Source organism: Ascaphus truei, chromosome 3, assembly GCF_040206685.1.
Source record: "Ascaphus truei isolate aAscTru1 chromosome 3, aAscTru1.hap1, whole genome shotgun sequence".
Classification (NCBI taxonomy): domain Eukaryota; kingdom Metazoa; phylum Chordata; class Amphibia; order Anura; family Ascaphidae; genus Ascaphus; species Ascaphus truei.
Genome location: NC_134485.1, coordinates 54000756 through 54022122, shown reverse-complemented (window position 1 = coordinate 54022122; position 21367 = coordinate 54000756). Strand labels below are relative to the sequence as shown.

The following is a 21367-nucleotide window of genomic DNA, read 5'->3' as shown; positions in this document are numbered from 1 at the left end:
GGAGCTTGCCAGGCTGTGAGTTTGAGGGTGGGTTTTGTGGAGAAACTTCTTTCAGATTGTGGCTATTGTATTGTAGTGGGGTTCCCGAGTTATGGGATACTCCAAAGATGTACCAGGGAAACAAAGATTCTCGGGAACATTGAAGCACAGTGCTCCGGCAAAATCCTACATTGGAAACGTTCTTGCGACTCACCACCAGGGTTCCCTGCTTCAGCACAAACAGGAAAGGTAAAAAGGTCATTGGGGATCAAGGTACCCCCAGAACATCCTGGGGTCCCTAGCATAAGGTGGGATGCCCAGTTTATGCCCAAGTCACCCTGAACCTGGTATAGGGGTTCATGGGGTACTCCAGCTGTGTCAGAAAGCTGCAAGGTTTGTATTGTGTGAATAAAGTTAAAGTCAGGGCTTTGCAATGTGCCAGAGATAAGGCTGCTAAGAGTAGGGAACATATATTCTTATTCTATCCCTGACACCGGCCTAGAAGACTTAGACCTGTAAAACACAAGACGCATAAGCCAAGAGTATTTTATTAAAAGTTGTATTTAATAAATGTATATGCTTTAACATGTATATGTGACTGTGAGATTTCCAAGTCTGTGGTTCAGAGAGACCAGATGGCTACCAAGCTTGGCACCACTGAGTCTGCTCAGGACCCGGAGTTGAAAGTGTCAGGGATGCCAAGGTGTTAGAACAGGAGGAGTACTGTAGTTATACTTGAGTACCTCCGTCCTGGGCTAACAAAGGGCTATCCGGCGACCATTTGCCCATCCCCAGACTCTGCGGAGCCTGGACAGCGGGTGGGTTCGATATGCTAAGAGGCAGAGGTGTCAGGTTGGCACATGCTCCTTGGCAGAATCCAAATCGGTACCCACCCGGCTTCAGTATACCGACAAATCGGTGATAGGCTGGCAGGAGAATTCCCACGTGCTGATTGGCTATAGTAGTTTCTGAATGGGACTCTAAAACCTATAAGAAACCTTGCAGCCAATCAGGACCTCAGATTCCAAGCACCAAACCATCAGCGGCAAATTCAAGTTACGGAAAAGATGCACTGTAAGAAATAGACGCGAGCCGGCTTCAGAGATTTTTACTCAAGAAATTTTCTAAGTCCTGTTTTCAGTGACATAGCGGTCGCGGCTGGCATTGCTTTCCAGGACATTCTTCAGTACCTCCCGGTCATTGGAAAGGGCTCCTACAGACATCAGTTGTTAACAATTCATTCCAAGGAAGATTTATTTTGTTAGTCCCGTTCCCAGTAAGTCTGTTTTCAGTGCAAATTGCAAATCCCATATTTCGGGACTTACAGGGACTACTTTTCATTATTTTTAACCCCTGAGGAAGAAAGCAAGACTTTCGAAATGCGTAGGGTGGTTCTGTGAGGTCCCCACTACTCGGGTGTGAGTGCTGTACCCTTCCTGTGAGCTGTGAGCTGTGGGAAAGCACATGCTGGCGTAGGAATATCCAACATTTCAGCATTGCTGTGTTTGGTGCACGTGGTGCGGGCAGACCAGGAAGTATCTCTGTGTGTGGTCCTGGAGCTTCTGCAGTGCTGGGAGAGGACTGAGGCAGACGCAGCTAGCTGGAAAAACCTGTCCCTGCCCATAAGAGACTCCTCGTCTGAGCCCAGGTGTTAACAGCAGCAGCAGCTATCCATAAGAGGGGATACTCTTTGAATTATCCATTGCCTGATTACATCCTGTTTTCGGTAAGCAGGTACCCCCACCCGAGTTGGAGAATCTTGCCTGAACCTAATATATGTTTTTATGTACTATTTTATGTGTAATAAGTGTATTTTATGATATTAATGATATGCCATATTAAATGCCATTGTGAGTAGTTACCTGTTGTTCTCAGCGTTTGTTAAGTGTTGTTTGTTTATGTATGTGTATGTTTTACAGTATTATGCTATGATTTGATTTCTTTGTATATTTACATGTTTACCCTTACCACGTGGAGCATCCAATCGGACGGGCGATTTCCGTGGCTCTGGTTGTATATTTTATAATATATATTTTATAATATCTATTAGAATTGCTTTGATCATTACAGTGTTGAGCGCCACTGATATAACTTCTTTTCCACTTCTATAGCCTGACTAGGGGTCAGGGTTATATCACCGGCTGCCAGCTCACTGTGGGATATAGCGCTACCTATTTGTTTTTTCTTCAGTGCAAATTTTGTTACATTGTGTGTATGTCTAATCGTGGAATAAATTACAATTTATTTTACTGCCTTGTCTTGCTCAATCAAATGATCCCGGTATGAAAGGTGTTAATAAACCTGGTCTCCCGTGACACGCGATCCCGGTTATAATGCGGACTCATTATGTGGACCCCAAGCACCGCGTTATAACGGGGTTCAGCTGTATATATATATATATATATAACATATTTTTGTATAGTTCTTGGGTGGTGGCAGTGGATAGATATGATTGCAATGGAGTAATGGGTAAATATTAACTCATTGAAAGTACCTTGCGCAGGAGAAAGGCGTGTTGGCTAGAGTAGCTGTGTGTGGATTAACCCTGGTTGCATATCTAAGTTGCGTGCTTACTTGTGTGCTGTTCATGATAGATGGTATAATGGGATTGAGTGAACATTTGAGGGACCTTTGCAAATGCGAAAAGTGGGCCAGTTAGACAGCTGTGTATTAACCTTGTCCCGTATGCAAGTTACATGCTCACAGGTGTGCCATACGTGACAATCATTGCAAATGTTCCTACATCTTCAACCTTTGAAATGTTACAAAAAGCAAGCTCCATGTATATTTTTTATGATGTAGCTAAACTATTAGAAACCACAAAAAGCATCCAATCAAAATGTTGAAAATATGTTCACTGAAAATATTGTAGTTAAACGCCCTTTGCACTGAGTTAACACATTTCTGCGAATATACTTGAGGCTTACTGTAAGTCTGCAATTTTTCTAGAATAGCAAAATTACAAACATAGGTTTATTGTCCCCATTTTCTTAGGGGGTTAAAAAAAAAGAGAGGAAATTTTCAAACCTGGAAGCACAGACAGCAGAAATAAAACAAAATCCAATGTGATCGCTATGATCATTTCCCACAAGTGGTCTGCATTTCTGCTGACAGACTGAGAGGAACACAAATCTGACCCACAAGGGGAATAACGATGGTACTTCAAAGCAAAGAACAGGCTGGGAAGTATGCAGTGCTAGCTCTAAATAAAATCTTTACTTACTGTATTTCTGGAATAACAGCTGAAGTGCATTTCTCCAAACCACTGGAAAATGAAACTTAAACTGCACCAATCTATTTCACAAATGGAAGAAATGATTGATCACGCAAATAATGAAATAAGGCAGCTCGGCAGTTTTATACGAGTAAGGTATGTACAATGTGCTGGCTACTTTTCTGGAATCTCCTTTCACCAAAGAGATGCCGCAACTAATCAGGAGCAGCGCCACCGCACAAATAAGGGAAATAAGATTCAGATAAACCTATAATTTAGCTGGACTAAGAGGAGTTTCCACAATTCAGCCGAAGGCCACATTTATCACATGGGTTTTTCTTGCACTTCATTTATCTCCTCTAATAATTTGTGCTGAAATATAACAATTCAGATATTGTCCACTTTCATACGGCTTGGAGAAATCATAAATAAAGTATGCTTCAGAAGGCCATACGAAACCACTGAATTGAAAAGGTAAAAAAAAGATGTACACATACAGAAAGGTAGCCATTCGGTTTGAAGTTTTTATGCAACCTTTTTGTAGTCTTTTAAACATGAAACAAAATAACAAGACGTGTATCCTGGGAAGGTTAGCAAAATAGAAAGAATGTGTTTTACACAAGCAATCCAAGCAGCCCTTTAATACAAATAATATATATTTCGGGGGATTAATATATGCAGCCTTTGATTCACTTTATGATACAGTTAAAAGCTTATGCTATTTCTGTAATCATCCCTCATTCATAATATATTGTAATGTTTAAACATTATCCCTTTTTATGCTGGAATGGTCTGCAGCACATTGTCCACCAAAACTTCTGTGGCATCGATCCAATGGATTAAAGCCCCAGTTCAGATAAATGGGTAAGAAATCTTCCCAAACAATAGGAAGATGGCTTGTAAAGGAACCATTAGCAATCACAAGGGTTAAACAATGTACTTTCTGTGTGGACTCTCTAATCTTGTAAAAAAAAATAGCCAGTTTTCTCCAAAAGACATTTTTTAATGTCATGTCAAAGAAGACTAAGCACTCGCTGTATTCTGTCGCTTTCAGTGGTATTCACAAATGGTACGTTTGGAGAATTCTATTAGCGACTGGTATTTAAAAAGATTCCCAGCAGTAAAAGAAAACGAAGGACTCGATTTATCAATTTGTCTGCAGTGGACAATATGGTTACTGTTGGGGCACGTACTGGCAGATTTATGGAAGGCAAAAGCAGCCGATTTATCAAGCAGTAGTGAGACTTTGCTGTGAAACAACTCAACTCCTAGTTTTCTTCCCATTTTAGGCATCACAGACTGGACATGCATCTCTGCGATAAGAATATTAAAATATCATTGACACATATGCAAAGTCAAAAGGAGATAAGTGTAAACAGACTGACATGGGAACCTCTGCCATAAAGATCTTTATAATATTAACAGACGGGAGACAGAATGTATAATACATTCAGGAATTTTAAATCAGCATCTTCAATTTCTGGCAACTTTGCGTAGATGCAAAACACCTATGACACCTTTCTTTCATGTCCCTAACCCAGTTCCCTTTGCAATTCTTAGAAAAGGTTCACTAAAAATATAGTTTGTGACCCTTAATAACGGAAGTTGTCTTATCCTCAGACAGAGTAAGTAAGGCTTTTTTGCATGCCTCTGATATTAATAAAAGTTTTTACGTACATTGTGAGAAATCTAATAAGAACTAGTATTAGTTACAAATGTTTAAGATATATGAAGCCCCTCATATTTTTTGGGGGCAGAATAGCAAAGTATCACCTTTCAGTATAAAACAATTATGTAATGTTAATATTAATCTTTATATTATACAAAGTTCCCATATTTCCGAATAGGCTTGATGCATTTACAGAAGGAGCACATACATGCAATAGATCGTCCAAGAACTGAGCACCTTCTCTTTACTCATTTGGGGGCACAGTCATCAAGTGCCGATGTGGATTATTGTACCCGTTCTGGCATTAACTCCCCTTGACTTTAATGGTAGCTAATGCTGGCAGGGTGTAATAATCCATACGTTCAATGATATTGAGTTTGGGATCGAGAGCAAAGTCTCCATCTTTGCTGATGATACTAAATTGTGTAAGGAAGTAGAATCAGAGCAGGATGTAATTTCTCTCCAGAATGACTTGGAGAGACTGGAAACTAGGGCAGTTAAATGGCAGATGAGGTTTAATACAGATACATGTAAGGTTATGCATTTGGGAAGCAAGAATAAACAGGCGTCTTACAAATTAAATGGGGATAAATTGGGGGAATCCTTGATGGAGAAGGAATTAGGAGTGCTTGTAGACAGCAGGCTTAGCAATAGTGCCCAAAGTCAGGCAGTAGCTGCAAAGGCAAACAAGATCTTATCTTGCATTCAACGGGCAATGGATGGAAGGGAAGTAAACATAATTATGCCCCTTTACAAAGCATTAGTAAGACCACACCTTGAATATGGAGTACAATTTTGGGCACCACTCCTTAGAATAGACATTATGGAACAAGAGAGAGTGCGGAGAAAGGCCACCAAATTAATAAAGGGGATGGACAATCTAATTTATGAGGAGAGGCTAGCTAAATTAGATTTATTTACATTAGAAAAGAGGTGTCTAAGAGGGGATATGATAACTATATACAAATATATTCGGGGACAGTACAGGGAGCTTTCAAAAGAACTATTCATACCAAAGGGCAGTACAAAGGACTCGGGGCCATCCCTTAAGGTGAGGATAATGAGATTTCACCAGCAACAAAGGAAAGGGTTCTTTACAGTAAGGGCAGTTAAAATGTGGAATTCATTACCCATGGAGAGTGTGATGGCAGATACAATAGATTTGTTCAAAAAAGGTTGGACATCTTTTTAGAAAGGAAAGGTATACATGGATATACGAAATAAGAAAAGATGGGAAGGATGTTGATCCAGGGAATAATCCGATTGCAAATTCTTGATGGACGTATGTCTTTTTTCAACCTCATCTACTATGTAACTATGGCACTTGATGAATGTGTCCCTTGGTGAGCTACAACTGGTGAGACTGGGAAGTGGGATTACAGCAGCAGTCCAAGCTGCTGTTTAAAAAAAAATGTTTTTCACTTTAATATGTGCATCAATACAATCCACTTAATGATAAGTAATTAGCTAAATTGCCGATCGATCCGTTCTCCTGTGATTAATCAGCGAAGATTAGGCTAGGGTTACTCTAGATACAATTGATGACCTTCTAGAGAGAGGGCAGGGCTTAAAAAGGGATGTGCTAGAGACTATTTCAGAAGAGGAAGGGATGTGACTTTGTAAATGGTTGCTATAGAAACAAAAAATGCTTGTTACATAATATTACATTAAAAATGTTATTCAGAGATGTTTTTTTTTTTTTTTAATGCTACAAGTATTTTCTCATAGTACAGAAATTATTTATTTAAAACAAACACACACACACACACACACACACACACACACACACACACACACACACACACACACACACACACACACACACACACACACACACACACACACACACGTAGGATATTGCTTGGTCTGCAGCTTTAAAAGGAGATTTGTGAACATGACTAAGTATTGGGAAGCTGCAGAGCAGAAGTACAAGTTTTACTTCTGATGATATTGTGCTGACGTGGTGATTTAGCCAGAACTTTATACAAGTACAACATTTTAGCAAAAGATTTCAGAGCACAGATGAATGGACAGTTAATTGGTTATTTAAGATTGTGTTTTATTTTACTTTTATTATTTGTTCTTAATTATATTTTCTTTCTCGATTTCTATAGAAAAGGTAAATGCATGTGCACTAATACAGCTATAATGGTCTTCGTGATATCTTTACTCTGTGTCAAACTGGTCTCCTGATTGTGAATGGTAACAACTGTCTTGTTTTCTATCTACTGGAAAAGTCAATATATAAATCTCAACATGCTAAATAAAGCTACTATATTTCCATTAAAAAATAAACACATACAGTGATTGTGTTGGAAGACACACCAGTAAATAAATGCCATTGACACACCTAAAAGTTGAATGCTAGTGCAAATCTTTACAACACTCAAGACGGCTGTAAAACTGTGAAGCAACAAATACGTTTCTACATGTACAACATAGGGCCTGTTAGTTTTGAGCTCAGTCAACCTTCATGATGTCAGTGATACTATAAAAGGCACTGGCACGGGGGACTGAGGAAGCACTTGGTCTTGAGACTAAATACAGAGAAATACGATCTTGCAGAGAGTAGTGAACAAGATAAAAGCAACTGCAGTGACCAAGCAAGGAGAGTGGGAACAATGCACGCAGTGAGCATACAGTAGTGCGCATCTCAACATGTAGGCAACTGTTCCAGATATTGTCACCAATAGATAGTCACCAGTAACAGTATAGCATTTAATCTGCAGTTGTATACATTTCTTGAGAAAAGGTAAATAAAGTTGGTATAAAGTATAGAAACCGTCTTAAGATTCACTGGGAAAATTACATTTGTTACTGTATATGAGGACAAACCCTGCAATGGCTTCATGTTGATTCAAAGTTCGTCTGATTATTAATATTTATAAATGTGAAAATAATCATATTCTCCAAATTAATTAGCGGCTGTACAAGATTTGTTTGCATTTTTTTGGATGGATATAATATGACAATCTGCTTCAAAAAGTGTAGTATCTGTCATTCTGGACACAAAAGCCTTATTTCAGTCCAATATACACAGGATTCTCTAGGGCCCCATCTGGGGATATCACACTGTGATGTCACGTTAAATGCCATTGACTTGAATGCCAGTTAAACAACCATTAGCATTTAATGAATCTCCCTCATACTATGTTGTTATTATATATAACTTTCAAAGCACATTTTTATTACCACATAATAAATAATAGCCTTGTATTTAACACAATATAAGCATAGTGGCATACTTTGAAATACTGAAAGTGAATTGTTTAGACTTGCTAAGGCTGCGTTTATAGTGCCAGAGACGGCGACGCGACGGTGACGTCAGGCCGCGGTTGCTGGAAAAATCAAATTGAGATGACTTCCAGCGATCGAGACCAAGCCGTCACTCCATCACGTCGCGCTTAGTATAAGCGCACGCGACGGCGGCAATGCATTTGTTTTGACGCGACATTGCGTCGCTATAAGTGCAGCCTAAGAAGCTTCGTGTCAGATGCACAGAGCTGTGCTAAATAAGGGCACATAACATGACGTTGCCTAAATAGGTCACAGACGTTATTTTCCTTGAGTTTAACAGGTATCCACAAAGCTGATGATGTGCAAAAGTAGCGTCCGTCACCCAAAGCGGTATCGTAGCAACAAATGCATTAGCGGGTACAGTAATAATGCAGAGGCATGTTAAGCAATGCGCACTGGGAAAAATTTAACATGGCTCCAATTACCGCACATGTTCCAACCGTGCAACATGTGTTGCCTAAACGTAATGCCCATGCACACGCTAATATTCAAATAAATATACAGCACATATTCATTTTAGATATTTTATATTTAGTAATTAAACAAATGCTTTAGGCCATGTTAAGTACTGCCAACATTCGTCTGTGAGCAGGTGCATCACGTATACCTAATGATATATTAGCCTAACAGTGTTTTTATAAGTGTAACTGATAATTCTCCAAAAGCAAAACGTTATCTAATGTTCTTGGAAATAACATTAGGATAATCATTGTTTGGTTGTGATTAGCGGGAAATGTAGGTGTGACCTGTTTATCATAACGTTATTTCCCTGAGGTCACGTTAACAAAGTTTAGCGGATCTGCGATGTTACTCCAACGGGCCATTAGCATCTTGTTTGCATATGCGTCACCCTGACGCCCGTAGAAGTGTATCGATACATTATTTCAGTGGCTAACTCTAGGTTATCGTAACGTTATGCTCTTTAGTGCATAGGCGTTAGGACTACTGCAACGTTACTTTTAGTTACGGAGTTTCGTGTTTCTGCGCCTGTACAGTAATTACAAATCCCATTACATGTAGTTCCATAGTTAGCATTAATTCTACCTGCAGAATATTTGGCTCAGGTTCAGTCTTAAAAAATATAAAAATAAATATAAACTAGATATATATTACAGATGTGTATTTGTCCTACTGTTTGGATAAATTAAATCTACTTCTTTAGCAAGTGCATTTTAGAGGATTGTCCTAATTTTTATTATTATTACTTAATGCCATTTGTATTGAGTTTTAAAGCATCCTTTGATTTCTATAGCAGGTTTAGCCCACCTCCAAAGCAGTGCAAGATATTTGCAACACTTTCCTATTTGTGATGTGTTGCCAATGTTCCCAGCAGTTTTGGCCTGCAACAATAGATAATGTTACCATCAGGATACATTGTAGCTGCTGATTTACACTCACTTAATGTATTGTATGTATTGTATGTCTTTTTTTATATAGCGCCAAAAGTGTACTCAGCGCTTCACAAAGAATACAGTACAGGGAAGTATAATTATACAATAAGTGCAGCAAAATCAGACAATAGGAAAGGAAATCCATGCCCTGAAGAACTTACAATGTAAGAGGTATGATGGGACTTACAGAGACAGCAGGTGAGGGAATAAGTGCTGTAGATGGCAGTGCTTGGCCACAATGTGTGGTAGGAGTTACTGTGGGGGTGGGACAATAGCCATGAGTGCAGGCTATTGCACTGCTTGATTTGTGGGGCACGTTTTAAGGTAAAAGGATTAAATCAGAAGGTTAACACCATTTGCATGGGAGGAGATGGGAGGGAGGCGTGGGTAAGAGCAGGTGTCTGACTTAAGGATTGATTGAAACTGAAAGGCGGCCATTATGTTAGTCACACAATTAGTATTTTGACATATTTATAATAGGAGTACCAAACAATTGCCAGCTTTGGTAAGAATGTAGAATTATTCACTGTCACATGCTTTAAATATGCAAATAAGAAGAAAAAGGGAGGGGGAGAATGTAGTATTGTTGCTTTAAACAGTGGCATGAGCTATTTTCCCATAGAGCACCCCTCTTCTTGATTTTGAATCAAAAAGCTGCAGGCCAAATTAAGGTCCCAAATCAAAGATGGACAGGCATAGGATTTTCCAAGAACTCTGCTGCACATGGAAACAATTAGAGTATACTGGGCAAATATCTGAAACATTGTGAAACTTTTGTTTTTGCGAATGCTACTTAAAGAGCTTAAAAGTCCAGAGAAAAGTCTGTTCTGCAGCGTTTCCAGTAAAGAACACCAAAAAAAGTTTGGTGTAAATATATACTGCTCAAATATTCACCAAATTTGGCACATTATTTTTTTAAATGCTTCACGAGAAGAAAATTGTTAATACATGAAATGGTTCAAAAGTTCTAAGCATCTGAAAATCGCTAGACCGGTGAACTGTTATCTTCACACATAACTACATCTGTGTGAATGTGTGTGCGGACAGAGGTTTCAATTCTCTGCTAAGACATGAGACCAAAACTAAATACAGCATCAACTTACATGGGAGAGGGAGTGGCTCAGTGAGTAAAGACACAGGCACTGAGTTTGAAGCAGGGAAGCCTGGCTCAATTCCCAGTGTCAGCCCCTTGTGACCTTGAGCAAGTCACTTTATCTCCCTGTGCCTCAGGCACCAAAAACATAGATTGTAAGCTCCACGGGGAAGGGACCTGTGTCTGCAAAATGTCTCTGTAAAGCGCTATGTAAAACTAGTAGCGCTATACAAGAACATGCTATTATTATTTTAATCTTAAGAACTATTTAAAAAGAGCTATCACAGCCCTATATTTGGGTTTATATCTAGCACACGGGGTGTCATTGTATGATATTTTTTCTTCCATGATGATGCACAAGATAAACAACTTAAGCTAGAATTAGAGGTGAGTAATTCAATGGCAGAATGTTTTATTCTCTGTTTTTTTTCCACATCACAGTGTACATTATTTACTTTATTTTTAACTTTAATAGTTCTATTACATTTTCACCTTGGGTTGACATTTTTTGCTTTGTAATAGCGGGATATACTGTATGACTTTACTTTGCCCATGGGTGCTGGATATTTAACAACTTGACATTATTTTTCTTTGTAAACTCATTTTTTTATGCGTTATTCTAGTTCGAGTACAGTTATAGTTATTAATAACAAGCTGCATGCAGCACATTAATGATATACAACACCAACACAAAAAAATCAGTTCAGCTCTTTCTTAATAAACTCAAAGACACAGAAGAAACATTTAACATGTTTACTGCTTGTATCTGACAACAGACTGAGGAGTAACTGGTGTAAGTGTCTCCTACTTGGCCAATTTAAAACAAGTGATTGAATAAATCGTTTTTCTTTTAGATAATCAGCTTATTAGAAGTTTACAGAATCAGAATCTCGCTGCGCCTCAGTAGAGTTAATAATAGGAGCCACACAGGATAACTGAAGGATTTTCGTCCAAAAACCTAGTGTTTGCCATTTTTTTTTACCTCTGGCTTCCACTAAGTTTTAAGATGTATATTGACTCAATGTTCAAGAGAAGAATAGCCAGCATGATCTGATCCAACACATGGTATGGTTTATGCAGACGGATAGCAGCCTATGTCCAGGAAAAAGAACAATTGCACAGCTGGCCTACAAGGGAGTTCGTGGTAAGACCAGCAGTCTAAGAAGGTGGGCAATGGGTGAAAAAATCTAGTGGTGGGTTATAGTCAGTCTTGTATCAACAGCTCCCCATACCAATCAATACTAATACACAATGCTAAAATAATCCCCAAATATTTCTAAAGTATTTGCAACTAATACTGTATAAATAAATCTATGTAGCCATGTTAACAAATTTGGTTATATTTGGAGACTCGGAGAAAGACGTACTGTAGATACCTATAAAAGCAGAGAATCCAAGCCAGGGATGCCAAGAGAAAATGGAAAAAAAAATTATATGTCTCGACTAATAGATGGAGGGAACTGTAGAAAGCAGGATAGAATAGTGTTTGCTGTGGCTAGTTTTCCATAATGATGACTTGTTGCCCTCACAAACAATGATAGTTATGTCCTTGGTGTTAGTGGTGTTCTTGTTATGTCAGTTCTATAAGTCAGCACCGAGGAGTGCTCAGATAATGTATTACTTAGGCTTTAAATGGCTCCCAAAGTAGATCATGTGAAGGTGGCCAAAACTGCACCAGTGTATACAGGCTCTCAAAAATGATGAGCTTTGGCGAGCTATACTCCTTCATCAGGCTCATGATTCGTCTTATAGGACACATTCTGCTGTTTTGAAAGCTTTATAGCCATGAAGGGGTTAACCTTCTCTTCTGCTATACCAGGGGTAGCCAACTGCAGTTAAGGTTTTAACGATATTCCTGCTTCAGCACAGGTGGCTCAATCAGTGGCTCAGTGAACAACAGCTTCAGCACAGGTGGCTCAGTCACTAATTGAGCCACCAGCGCTGAATCAGGGATATCATTAAAACCTGTCCTGTTGGTGGCATTTGAGGACTGGAGTTGGCTACTCCAGTCCTACATGTTGATCATAGGATAATAGAGCATTGCAATAGGGCTATTTGAGATAATCTATATCGTGTGAAGTGGGGTTTACGCAAACTTTTTTGGTTGAACAGGGACCTATGGTTCTTGCATGAATGGTGAAGGTTAAAGCTATCACTGCAGCAATATACATTGGAGGCCTGTATATAGCCACAGGTAAAATAAATTATCTAACAACACCAATCCTTTGTGCAACAGTGTGAATGAAGGAGCCAAGAAGCATTCGGTGATACAAGCACAGCAACGGAAACTGCTACTAATCTATGTACAGTATTTTATTACTGGTCACCAAATCATCCGTATTCACCTTAAAATATACTCCATTACCCTTACAGGGATGTTTATTTATTTTTTATCTGATGATTCGTTAGGAGATATGAGCAGTAGAAATATGAAGTGCCTGGGAGGTCAAAATGGCTGTCTCCACAGAGCCTAGTGCAGTCAGACGTTACCATAGTAACCTCAGACACTACATATCAAGAAAACAATTATTTGGAACACTTAAAAAAAAACAGGGGGGGGTGGGAAGAGAGCGGGTCATTCTCAGTGGACAATACTGGCATTGAAATCAATGGGGTCTTTCGTCTGAAAACGTCCAGATCGGCTGCTTCCGCGGATATAGAATAAGCCCCTTAAGCATGTATGTTTCTGGGAGGGATTGTCGCTTCAAATTGCAAAATAAGCAGGCAGGCATGACGTGTGCAATCAAATGTAATAGTATTAATCCATTCAGTGCTAGAGAGGTCTAAAATGGGACGATTTTATTGTGTGCCAATCTACCTTTCGCTTATTGCTTACACCACAAGTTGGCTCTTTAGTAAGTACCACTCGAAGAGGATATTCAGAGCTCTGCATTGTGTTGCTGCCCATGGAACCGCAGAAGTTAAAAATGTGCAAAGTTGAAAGTAATTTTTCCTATATGACTGCCAGCGTATTTTGGCTCATTATGCTTCTGATATCTGCGGGTAAAGTGGCATCGTTAACATAAGATCAATGGAGCATAAGAACAAACAGTTGCCAAAAGAACATATTTTAGGCTTTGAAGTGCAGAAAAAGCTGGAGCTTTAGTTAAAAGAAACTTGTTGTCATACCCTGAAATTGTAAAAGAGAATATTTTAGCATTCACCTTCACAATTACCGAATGTTATGCTTATTGAAACATTTGCAATCGGAGTACCTTTGTGGTTAAGGCACTGTACCCTCAGTTGGGAGGCTGTGTAAAAACAGTTCCACGTTCATGCAACCTTGGGAAGTTCCTATAATTTCCCCATTATTCTAGTAAAACCTTATACATTTCTTGGGGAAGGAATTATCTCTGCCATATACAGGGCTTTCTAGCAACACTATGTAAAATAAACAATCTGTTTCCAGCCCACAGAATGATGCTGTGAACATGAAATGCTGCATTCTGAAAATGTGAGACAACTAAAGTCACACTACCTTTTAACTATTTTATTGAATGTTCGAATGTAGAAATATTTATATGTGCATGTAACATTTTAATTGCACCTGGAAGCTTCTCATTGTCTTTCATCTTCCTTTAACGACTCCTAAGGCATCTTATTGCTGTCTAGAAATCAAAGTCTGGTCTGCACTTTTTGCCGAGAAAACGATTCGTACAAGAGACAATGCTATTTTAGAAGGCTTGGCGTGCTGTCAGCAATGAGGTGTGCCCGGGAGAAACAGACACAATGATGACAGATATATTAAGTACCTGTGATATAAAGCACTCATGTTGGGAGAACAGATAGAATTACGTTGGCTGTGTTCGGATACATTTAATGAGAAAGGAAAGATGTCATCCTTCACAAACACATTGATTTAACCCCCCTTGCTGACTCGCTGACCTACAATGCAGACAACAAATTGGGTTAAGATGAAAAGTAATGTGTATCTACTGTATTATGTCTGTTTAAAATGATAGTTTATATTGTTTTTATGTCTTTACCGCTGCATGTAAAATAGATAATGCAGTCAAATCACAAACTCCAAGGGCTTCTGAACAGTGAAGAGCAGTGAAGGGGGTACATAGCTTAGCATAGAAGACGGCTGGCATACGCTAAAGGAGCAGTGCCACATACAGTGCTGTATCTGACAATTTTAGGTTAATTGCCAAGTATGTGGTTAAGGCTGAGGAACACAAAATCCCAGCTGTCCCGAGGCTTTCAGTAATGAGCAGATTCGGATTTGGTGGTGTGAAATTGCAGGCCAATTTTAATAAAAGAACAAAGATGCCTCATATTTCATCTGGTTGAACTTCTCCAGTATAGAAATATGCAAACGGTTCCCCTGAGTTCGCAAAGCAGGTGAAATCTGCCCACTTTTGGCTACAATTTTGTTTTCTAAATCCAACAGTTTCGCCCCACATTTTTGTGGAATACAGTGCCACGTGACTCTATTTGGAGGTATATAAGTGATAGACCCTCTACTAATAGTATATGATTCCCTCATTTCGGCCCAAAAGTTCAACTTTTAAAACTATTTTAAAAATATTAAAAAAATATTAAAAAAATGAAACACACAGTTTGGTAAATTTGTACATCTCTACTCCAATTGTAAGCTACAGAAATCCTGCCACGGAAGTTATGGGTCAACATTATTCTATTAAAGCAAATAATGGGTCTGCCCTTTTGAACTGTCGCTTTGAGGGACCTTGTGTGATTCTGACATGGTAGAAAACCTCGCAAGTTGCAGAAGACTTTCCAGACATGCGCCCAATATAACTCCTGCATACTGTACTCCAAAACATGAGCATAAACAATTTATTTCAGCCCTGTAATGGCGACACATATGTGTCTAAAATAACTAGAGTCATACATTCATGTTTGTGGAATTGAACCCTGTATTCTAATATAATTTTATCTAGCTAGTGCAAATATACAGTGCCCCACACAGTGACACAAACCTGCGGCAAAAACTAAAAGCACCTGATTTATTAAAGAAACCAAGTATCCAAATGTTTTACTTAGATACATTATTACCAGTGCTCATTAAGATAAATATCAATTTAACGGTAAATTATTTGGTGGAATAAGTAAAATGTCAAATCAGTGTATTATGGATATACAGTGCATGCAATTTGGAATTACATAGCTTCTAGCAAACCAGCATTTTTTCAGTTTCAAATGGGCCATTTGTCCTGTGACACTTCACAAAGCATATTTAGTGCAAAGGATTCAATAAGGCATCTTAATCTGAGATGAACTTCGTCACATGCTATACTGTTTTAGGTGTGGGGGATAGCCAGTTTCATCACAGATTTCAAAACCCTACATTGGTATTTTATTAAATGACTACACTCCATTGAATTTGTCTTTACATCTGAAGTGGTAGAACAATGAAGGTAAAATAATATAAAGTTGGTAACTTATTACACCGAATAATAGCGACTTATTAAAAAAATAAAAATAAAGGGAGAACAAAGTTCTATAAACAATATTGATTTGATGAGATCTGTATAACATGTAATTATTTACCACTGTGTACGTTTCACAGATGACAATACAATCTCTCCTAGAAGGTATTTTAGTTATAAATTACACAACATCTTCCTGTGTTCAGAACAACATTTTTGTTTCGGCATCCAGGAGAGACTTAGCAATTCTGCAGTGTACCATGAAGAGGAAACAGTGGTTAAATAGCATATTGTTCAGAAACAGCACTTTTCCATTTCACAGTCTAGTAAACTCACCCCATGTGATGGGTAGGAGATCCAGCCCAGCTCCCCCTGAATTGATTTCGAATCCAGAAGATTAACTACAAAAGAAGGTAAAATGAAAAAGGAATGAGATATTTGCCTGTGTCCAGTTAACCTAAGATGTGTTTATTTGTAATGCTACAAAGGGTTTCAGTTTTTCAGGGTGTCTTGTGGATCAGGACAAGAAACAGAGAACTGAAAGAGCTCCTATCGTTTCTGTTGAAACAACAGAACTACAAAGGAGGCAGAAGTTTTAAAAACAAACAACCAGCATGTCTTAGCTATGAATCGTTGTCCAAATTATCTACAGACAGGGGGTAAAACCAGTAATTAGATCATCTAAGCACAATGTGATGTTGTCCGCATGCACATCTTGTACCCTGAACCCGGGGTCTAAAAACAGATTTGAACACTTATTTCCTTTTATGATTTAACAGTTTTAGTGATAGGCAACATGCCTATAGCCCAATGCACAGCACCACACGTCAGACCTCTACAATATAAACACGACATGAACCTGCACAGTCTACTCATCACCTGCCCCTCCAATCTCATTCCTACACATGTATATGAAGAAAAAGACTTCACAGTAAATTTTGTATAGGACTTTTAAACATTTCAAAAGTAAAGGCCCCACGATAACTTCCTCAAAAACTCATCAATCTTCAGTGTGGTATAGTATCTTGATCAAGAGGATCAGTAACTTTAAACTGTGCCATCACTTACCGTACAATTAAGATGCCAGTTATTTCCTGCATACAGAATAGCTACTGGCACATAGATTTTAAAGAGCTGCTAAATATAACAATATAAATGTTTGTTTTATTTTAAACTACTAGTACCACTGTTTTGAATCCTGTTCAAAACATCTATGTGTTTTTTTTTCCCCATTGTTGATATACTGTACCAATCCCACAAGTGGTGCCATTGATATTTTAACCATTTCACTGACAGAGCGCTGCAATGCCGGCTACTCTAGCAGTAAAAAAGGTTAAACAGCTGCGTGGGAAGCTGGAAAACTAGATAAATAGCAATATTTGTTTCATGATGACGACCCTACTTTTATGCATATTTTGGTGGGGATTGCTGGTTTAATATCCTGGACATATAAGCACATTTCCAGAGTTTTCAGTACACACTTAATTTAAAAAACAATACTGCCCATGAAAGTACATGGGCCAAAGATTTACCGTGTTCTCAAAGCAGAGATATTTCTTAACATGAAGCAAACAGGGAAATCAATAGTTAGATGCTGCTGTATCAGAGGCCCTACTCCGCCAGGATACACCACATCAGTCAGGGTATACAAAGTATATGTTGGTGAATGGTACAATTCTGCCTTTTCAATAAACAACAAAAAAACAATGCATGTGCTCTCAGCATCCGTAAGAGATGCTGAATCGGTACAAAATCAATTATATATGCAACATGAAAGAAGATGATAGAAGAAACGATAGTGATTTTGCCACTTATGGCTATCTCCTGTTTCTGAGAATTTGGATTCACCTAATAAACTGCATCTACTTTTTTTTATAGTCCCTCTCTCCTAACCCAATATTTATTTTCATAGATATACCTTGTACATGAGTCATTCTAGTATCTTGCTCAGTCTGACACCAAATGTGTATTCGCTATGTAAGTTAGAATGAATATAAGCTTTGGAAATCTCAAGTGTATCTTCTGATTTGAATATCTTGAAACTACATGTACATATATACATTGATATTTAATGTAGACCAAAAAAAAAAAAAGATGTCAATGTGCAATAAAACCTAATAATAAAATCACCTTATTACTAGCCAAGATGTACAGCACAGAACACATACTGTTCAATATGCTTTAAATGTCCTTCCCAGTCCTGAAGAGCAGTTCAGCTCCGTTTAAATGAATGAGGCTAAGATCATATTGGCCAAGTGGTTCACAGTATAAATCAAATAACAGCTCTCAGTTTCCTATTGTGACAAAAAGGACAGCAGGACGGTTAAAAGAAAGGTAAAGCCCGATCATTCTGTCAATTTCATCAGGGTCACTGCCCGTGACCCAAGGGTTATTGTCAGTGGTGGACTTAGCTTTTTGCCGCCTGTACACTCAGTGGCGGCCCTCCCCCGCTGCGTAGCAACATTACGCGGCATTTGACACTGTTTTGTCATGGTAACACAACGTCATGTGATATCGGGACGTCATTTGAGGTCGGGTCACCATGATGACGCAACGCTACATGAGGTGGGCCCGCTCCAGAAAAGGTAAAATTCAGACACACACACATTGTCTCCGCAAAAAATTGCTGCACTAGGCTATAGCTTAGTCAGTTGTATGGGATATCCGCACCTGGTTATTGTAAGGCAGTGGGATTGAATGTAAATGTGTTTTCCCAAACCCATGTAAAATTGTAAAACTTTATTGTATTTGAAAGTAGTGGTGCCGTGTATGTAGTGATTTTACACATGTGGGGCTGCAGTACCATCTTGCTGGACATAGGGGGCCAGCTCAGAGACTCATTTTCTCCCGGAGAGCCATGCGCCCCTGCTGGACAGTAATTTCCCTGGGGTGGGGGGGAACGTCCAAGAAAGGACACTTAGGCCTCCAGTTTTGCAGGACTTGGGAGGTTCAGGACAAAAGGGCAGAGTCCAGGGAAGGTTGTGACCAAAGGACCCTTGCTGCTTTTTCACAAGGAACAAAAGCAGAGCCATTTTCGTGAGCGCCAAATCGGTGCCATCTCATACGCCCTCGCAGAACTCGGATCCTCTAATTTGGCAATGGCCGCTGTAGGCACTTGTTTGATTGGCCAAGCTATATCTCCCACTCGAACTGACGTCCTGATCCTCCTCTCCTGTGATTAGCCCCTTTGTCCTTCCTGCTGCGCTGTGATTGTCCGAACTCAGTTTCTTCTTGTACTCGAATGGCAGGGGTAAATGTACAAATTCCAGGCCGCTCCACAGTTCCACGCAGTCGGATGTATGTTGTGGTGATCGGAGGACTTTGTAGACGCGGACAAGGCTAGATTTGCGGGAAACTACTGGGTAAACGGGCTTATGTCACGCCCAGCCCCTAATGAGTTAGGAGATCCCAGATAACCCTGTAAGTGCCAATTTTTTTGTGTGTTTTAACTGTGTTTTATTAATTTGTATGCCCTCAATTCCTTGCAGGCGTAATATTAAAATAACCTTGCACACAAACTTTCCATCATGCCCATGACCTTCTCTCCCCCTACCTCATTACCAGGCCAAAGTCCAACCTCCAAGATTATTGCTGGGATATACGTCATTCCTGGAATACCCTGCTCAGATTCTCCCCCACCCTTAACACATTTAGATGTACCCTGAAACTCATTTCAAGAAATCCTTTTCACTGCGCTCAAAAAAACGTATAAGAATATAAAACTATGTGCCTAATAACTAACAAGTTTGTTACATTTGCACATATCCAAGAAAAAAAAAAGTCTAATCTACATACAGTCTAAACAAATCCTCAAGAAGCTAAAAGCATAAATCCTGCCTATTTTACATATTGCTTTTTAACTAAATGTGTCCTCCAAATGTGTCCTCCGGTGGTGCTCAACAGTGCTGTTTTTAGTTGCGGGGTAGCCCAGTTTCTGAGATATCTATTAGTTTAGTTGCCTCTGTTCCTTTCTGGATGTCAAAAGATGGCGTACGTGGTCATCCCACAGTAAGCCACATCACCACACACCCACCTGATGACATTGTAGCTTCCTATAGCTAGAAGTCTCTAAGATTATTTGGGTTAAAACTTGATGCTTGTAATAAGGAATCCCTATAAGTAGCTTTAGTATAAATATTTATACGGATCTCATTACCAATTTTACACAAGTTAAAAAATGTATAGTCTCCATATTTGCATTCGAGGGAAATGTAATTGTCACATAACATGAATTCAAATAGCTTATAAATGTACCCAATTCATCATGTTCTCTCTCACCAGAGGAGATATCTGTGGTATATACAGACGTGTAATAACATGGTCTCAGAATATCCGACCTGGGTAGACGTGTGCGCTCAAACAAAGCCATACAAATATTTCAATGCGAAGGGGCCATATTTTACTCCATCGCTAGGCCCAGTCTCTGCAGAAATAATTTTGAACAAACCTAAAGTAATTTTTCCTCAAAATCAAGGTCAATATACATCAAAAACTGTTTAAGTTCTGCAGTTTTATTTCTATTGTACAGCTTGTTCTGCAGCTATAATTCCTTCCTCATGTGGTGTTGATGTAAGTAATCTACTTACGTCTAATGTGCGCCGCAGGTCTCCCTCATTCATTTGCAGTTTTAAAAGAAAATCTGATGTATCTTTCAAGTATGACTTCGATCTCATTACCATCTGTAATTTAAATATGACACCTTAGATTATTTATATAATCAGGTGCATACATGGAAGGAGAAACATAGGACTTTTTTTTTAGTAATACAGAAGTCCCCAGTGTGGTTGAGTCTAGCTCATGTACGGATTTAGAATCATCATCAGGTGAAGGAAATTCTACATTTACAACACCTTTTTTTAAGAAGAAACAAGCCGGGAAGAAGAAAAGCAGGAGGGGCGCAGTGAGAACACCAGAGAGAAAAATGTATATCAAGGGTACAATCCATGAGACACATTTCGTAGATGCTTTTCTGCAACCGACAGTAATGAGAATTAAGCCATACTGTACTTGTAAGATACATCAGAACTACGACAGCTGAATGTCCAGGAGGAAGACGGTCTGCTGTGTACGTTAGATATCAGTAACTTACATATATCAACACCACATGCGGAAGGAATTATAGCTGTGCAACAAGCTTAAACTTAAACCGTTTTTGATAGAGATATGGACCTTGACTTTGCCGAAAAAGTACTTTTTACAAATACAGGGCATAGCGATGGGTCAAATATGGCCCATCTGTAAACAAATATTGTTCTGGGTTTGTTGAACATACACGTCTACACACATCGGATGCACCGAGGCCATGTTATTACATGGCTTTGGTACATAGAT

General features: G+C 39.0%; 1 protein-coding gene across 2 annotated transcripts in view; it reads right to left on the bottom strand.

The window, feature by feature from the left end:
• The window catches only part of EPHA3 (EPH receptor A3), a 276157-nt gene that overhangs the window by 224837 nt on the left and 29953 nt on the right, over positions 1 to 21367 (bottom strand). For both annotated transcript variants that reach the window (XM_075594016.1, XM_075594015.1), the window contains exon 2: positions 16373 to 16437. In XM_075594016.1, the coding sequence (XP_075450131.1) occupies positions 16373 to 16437 (65 nt within the window). The remainder of the gene's footprint in view (positions 1 to 16372; positions 16438 to 21367) is intronic.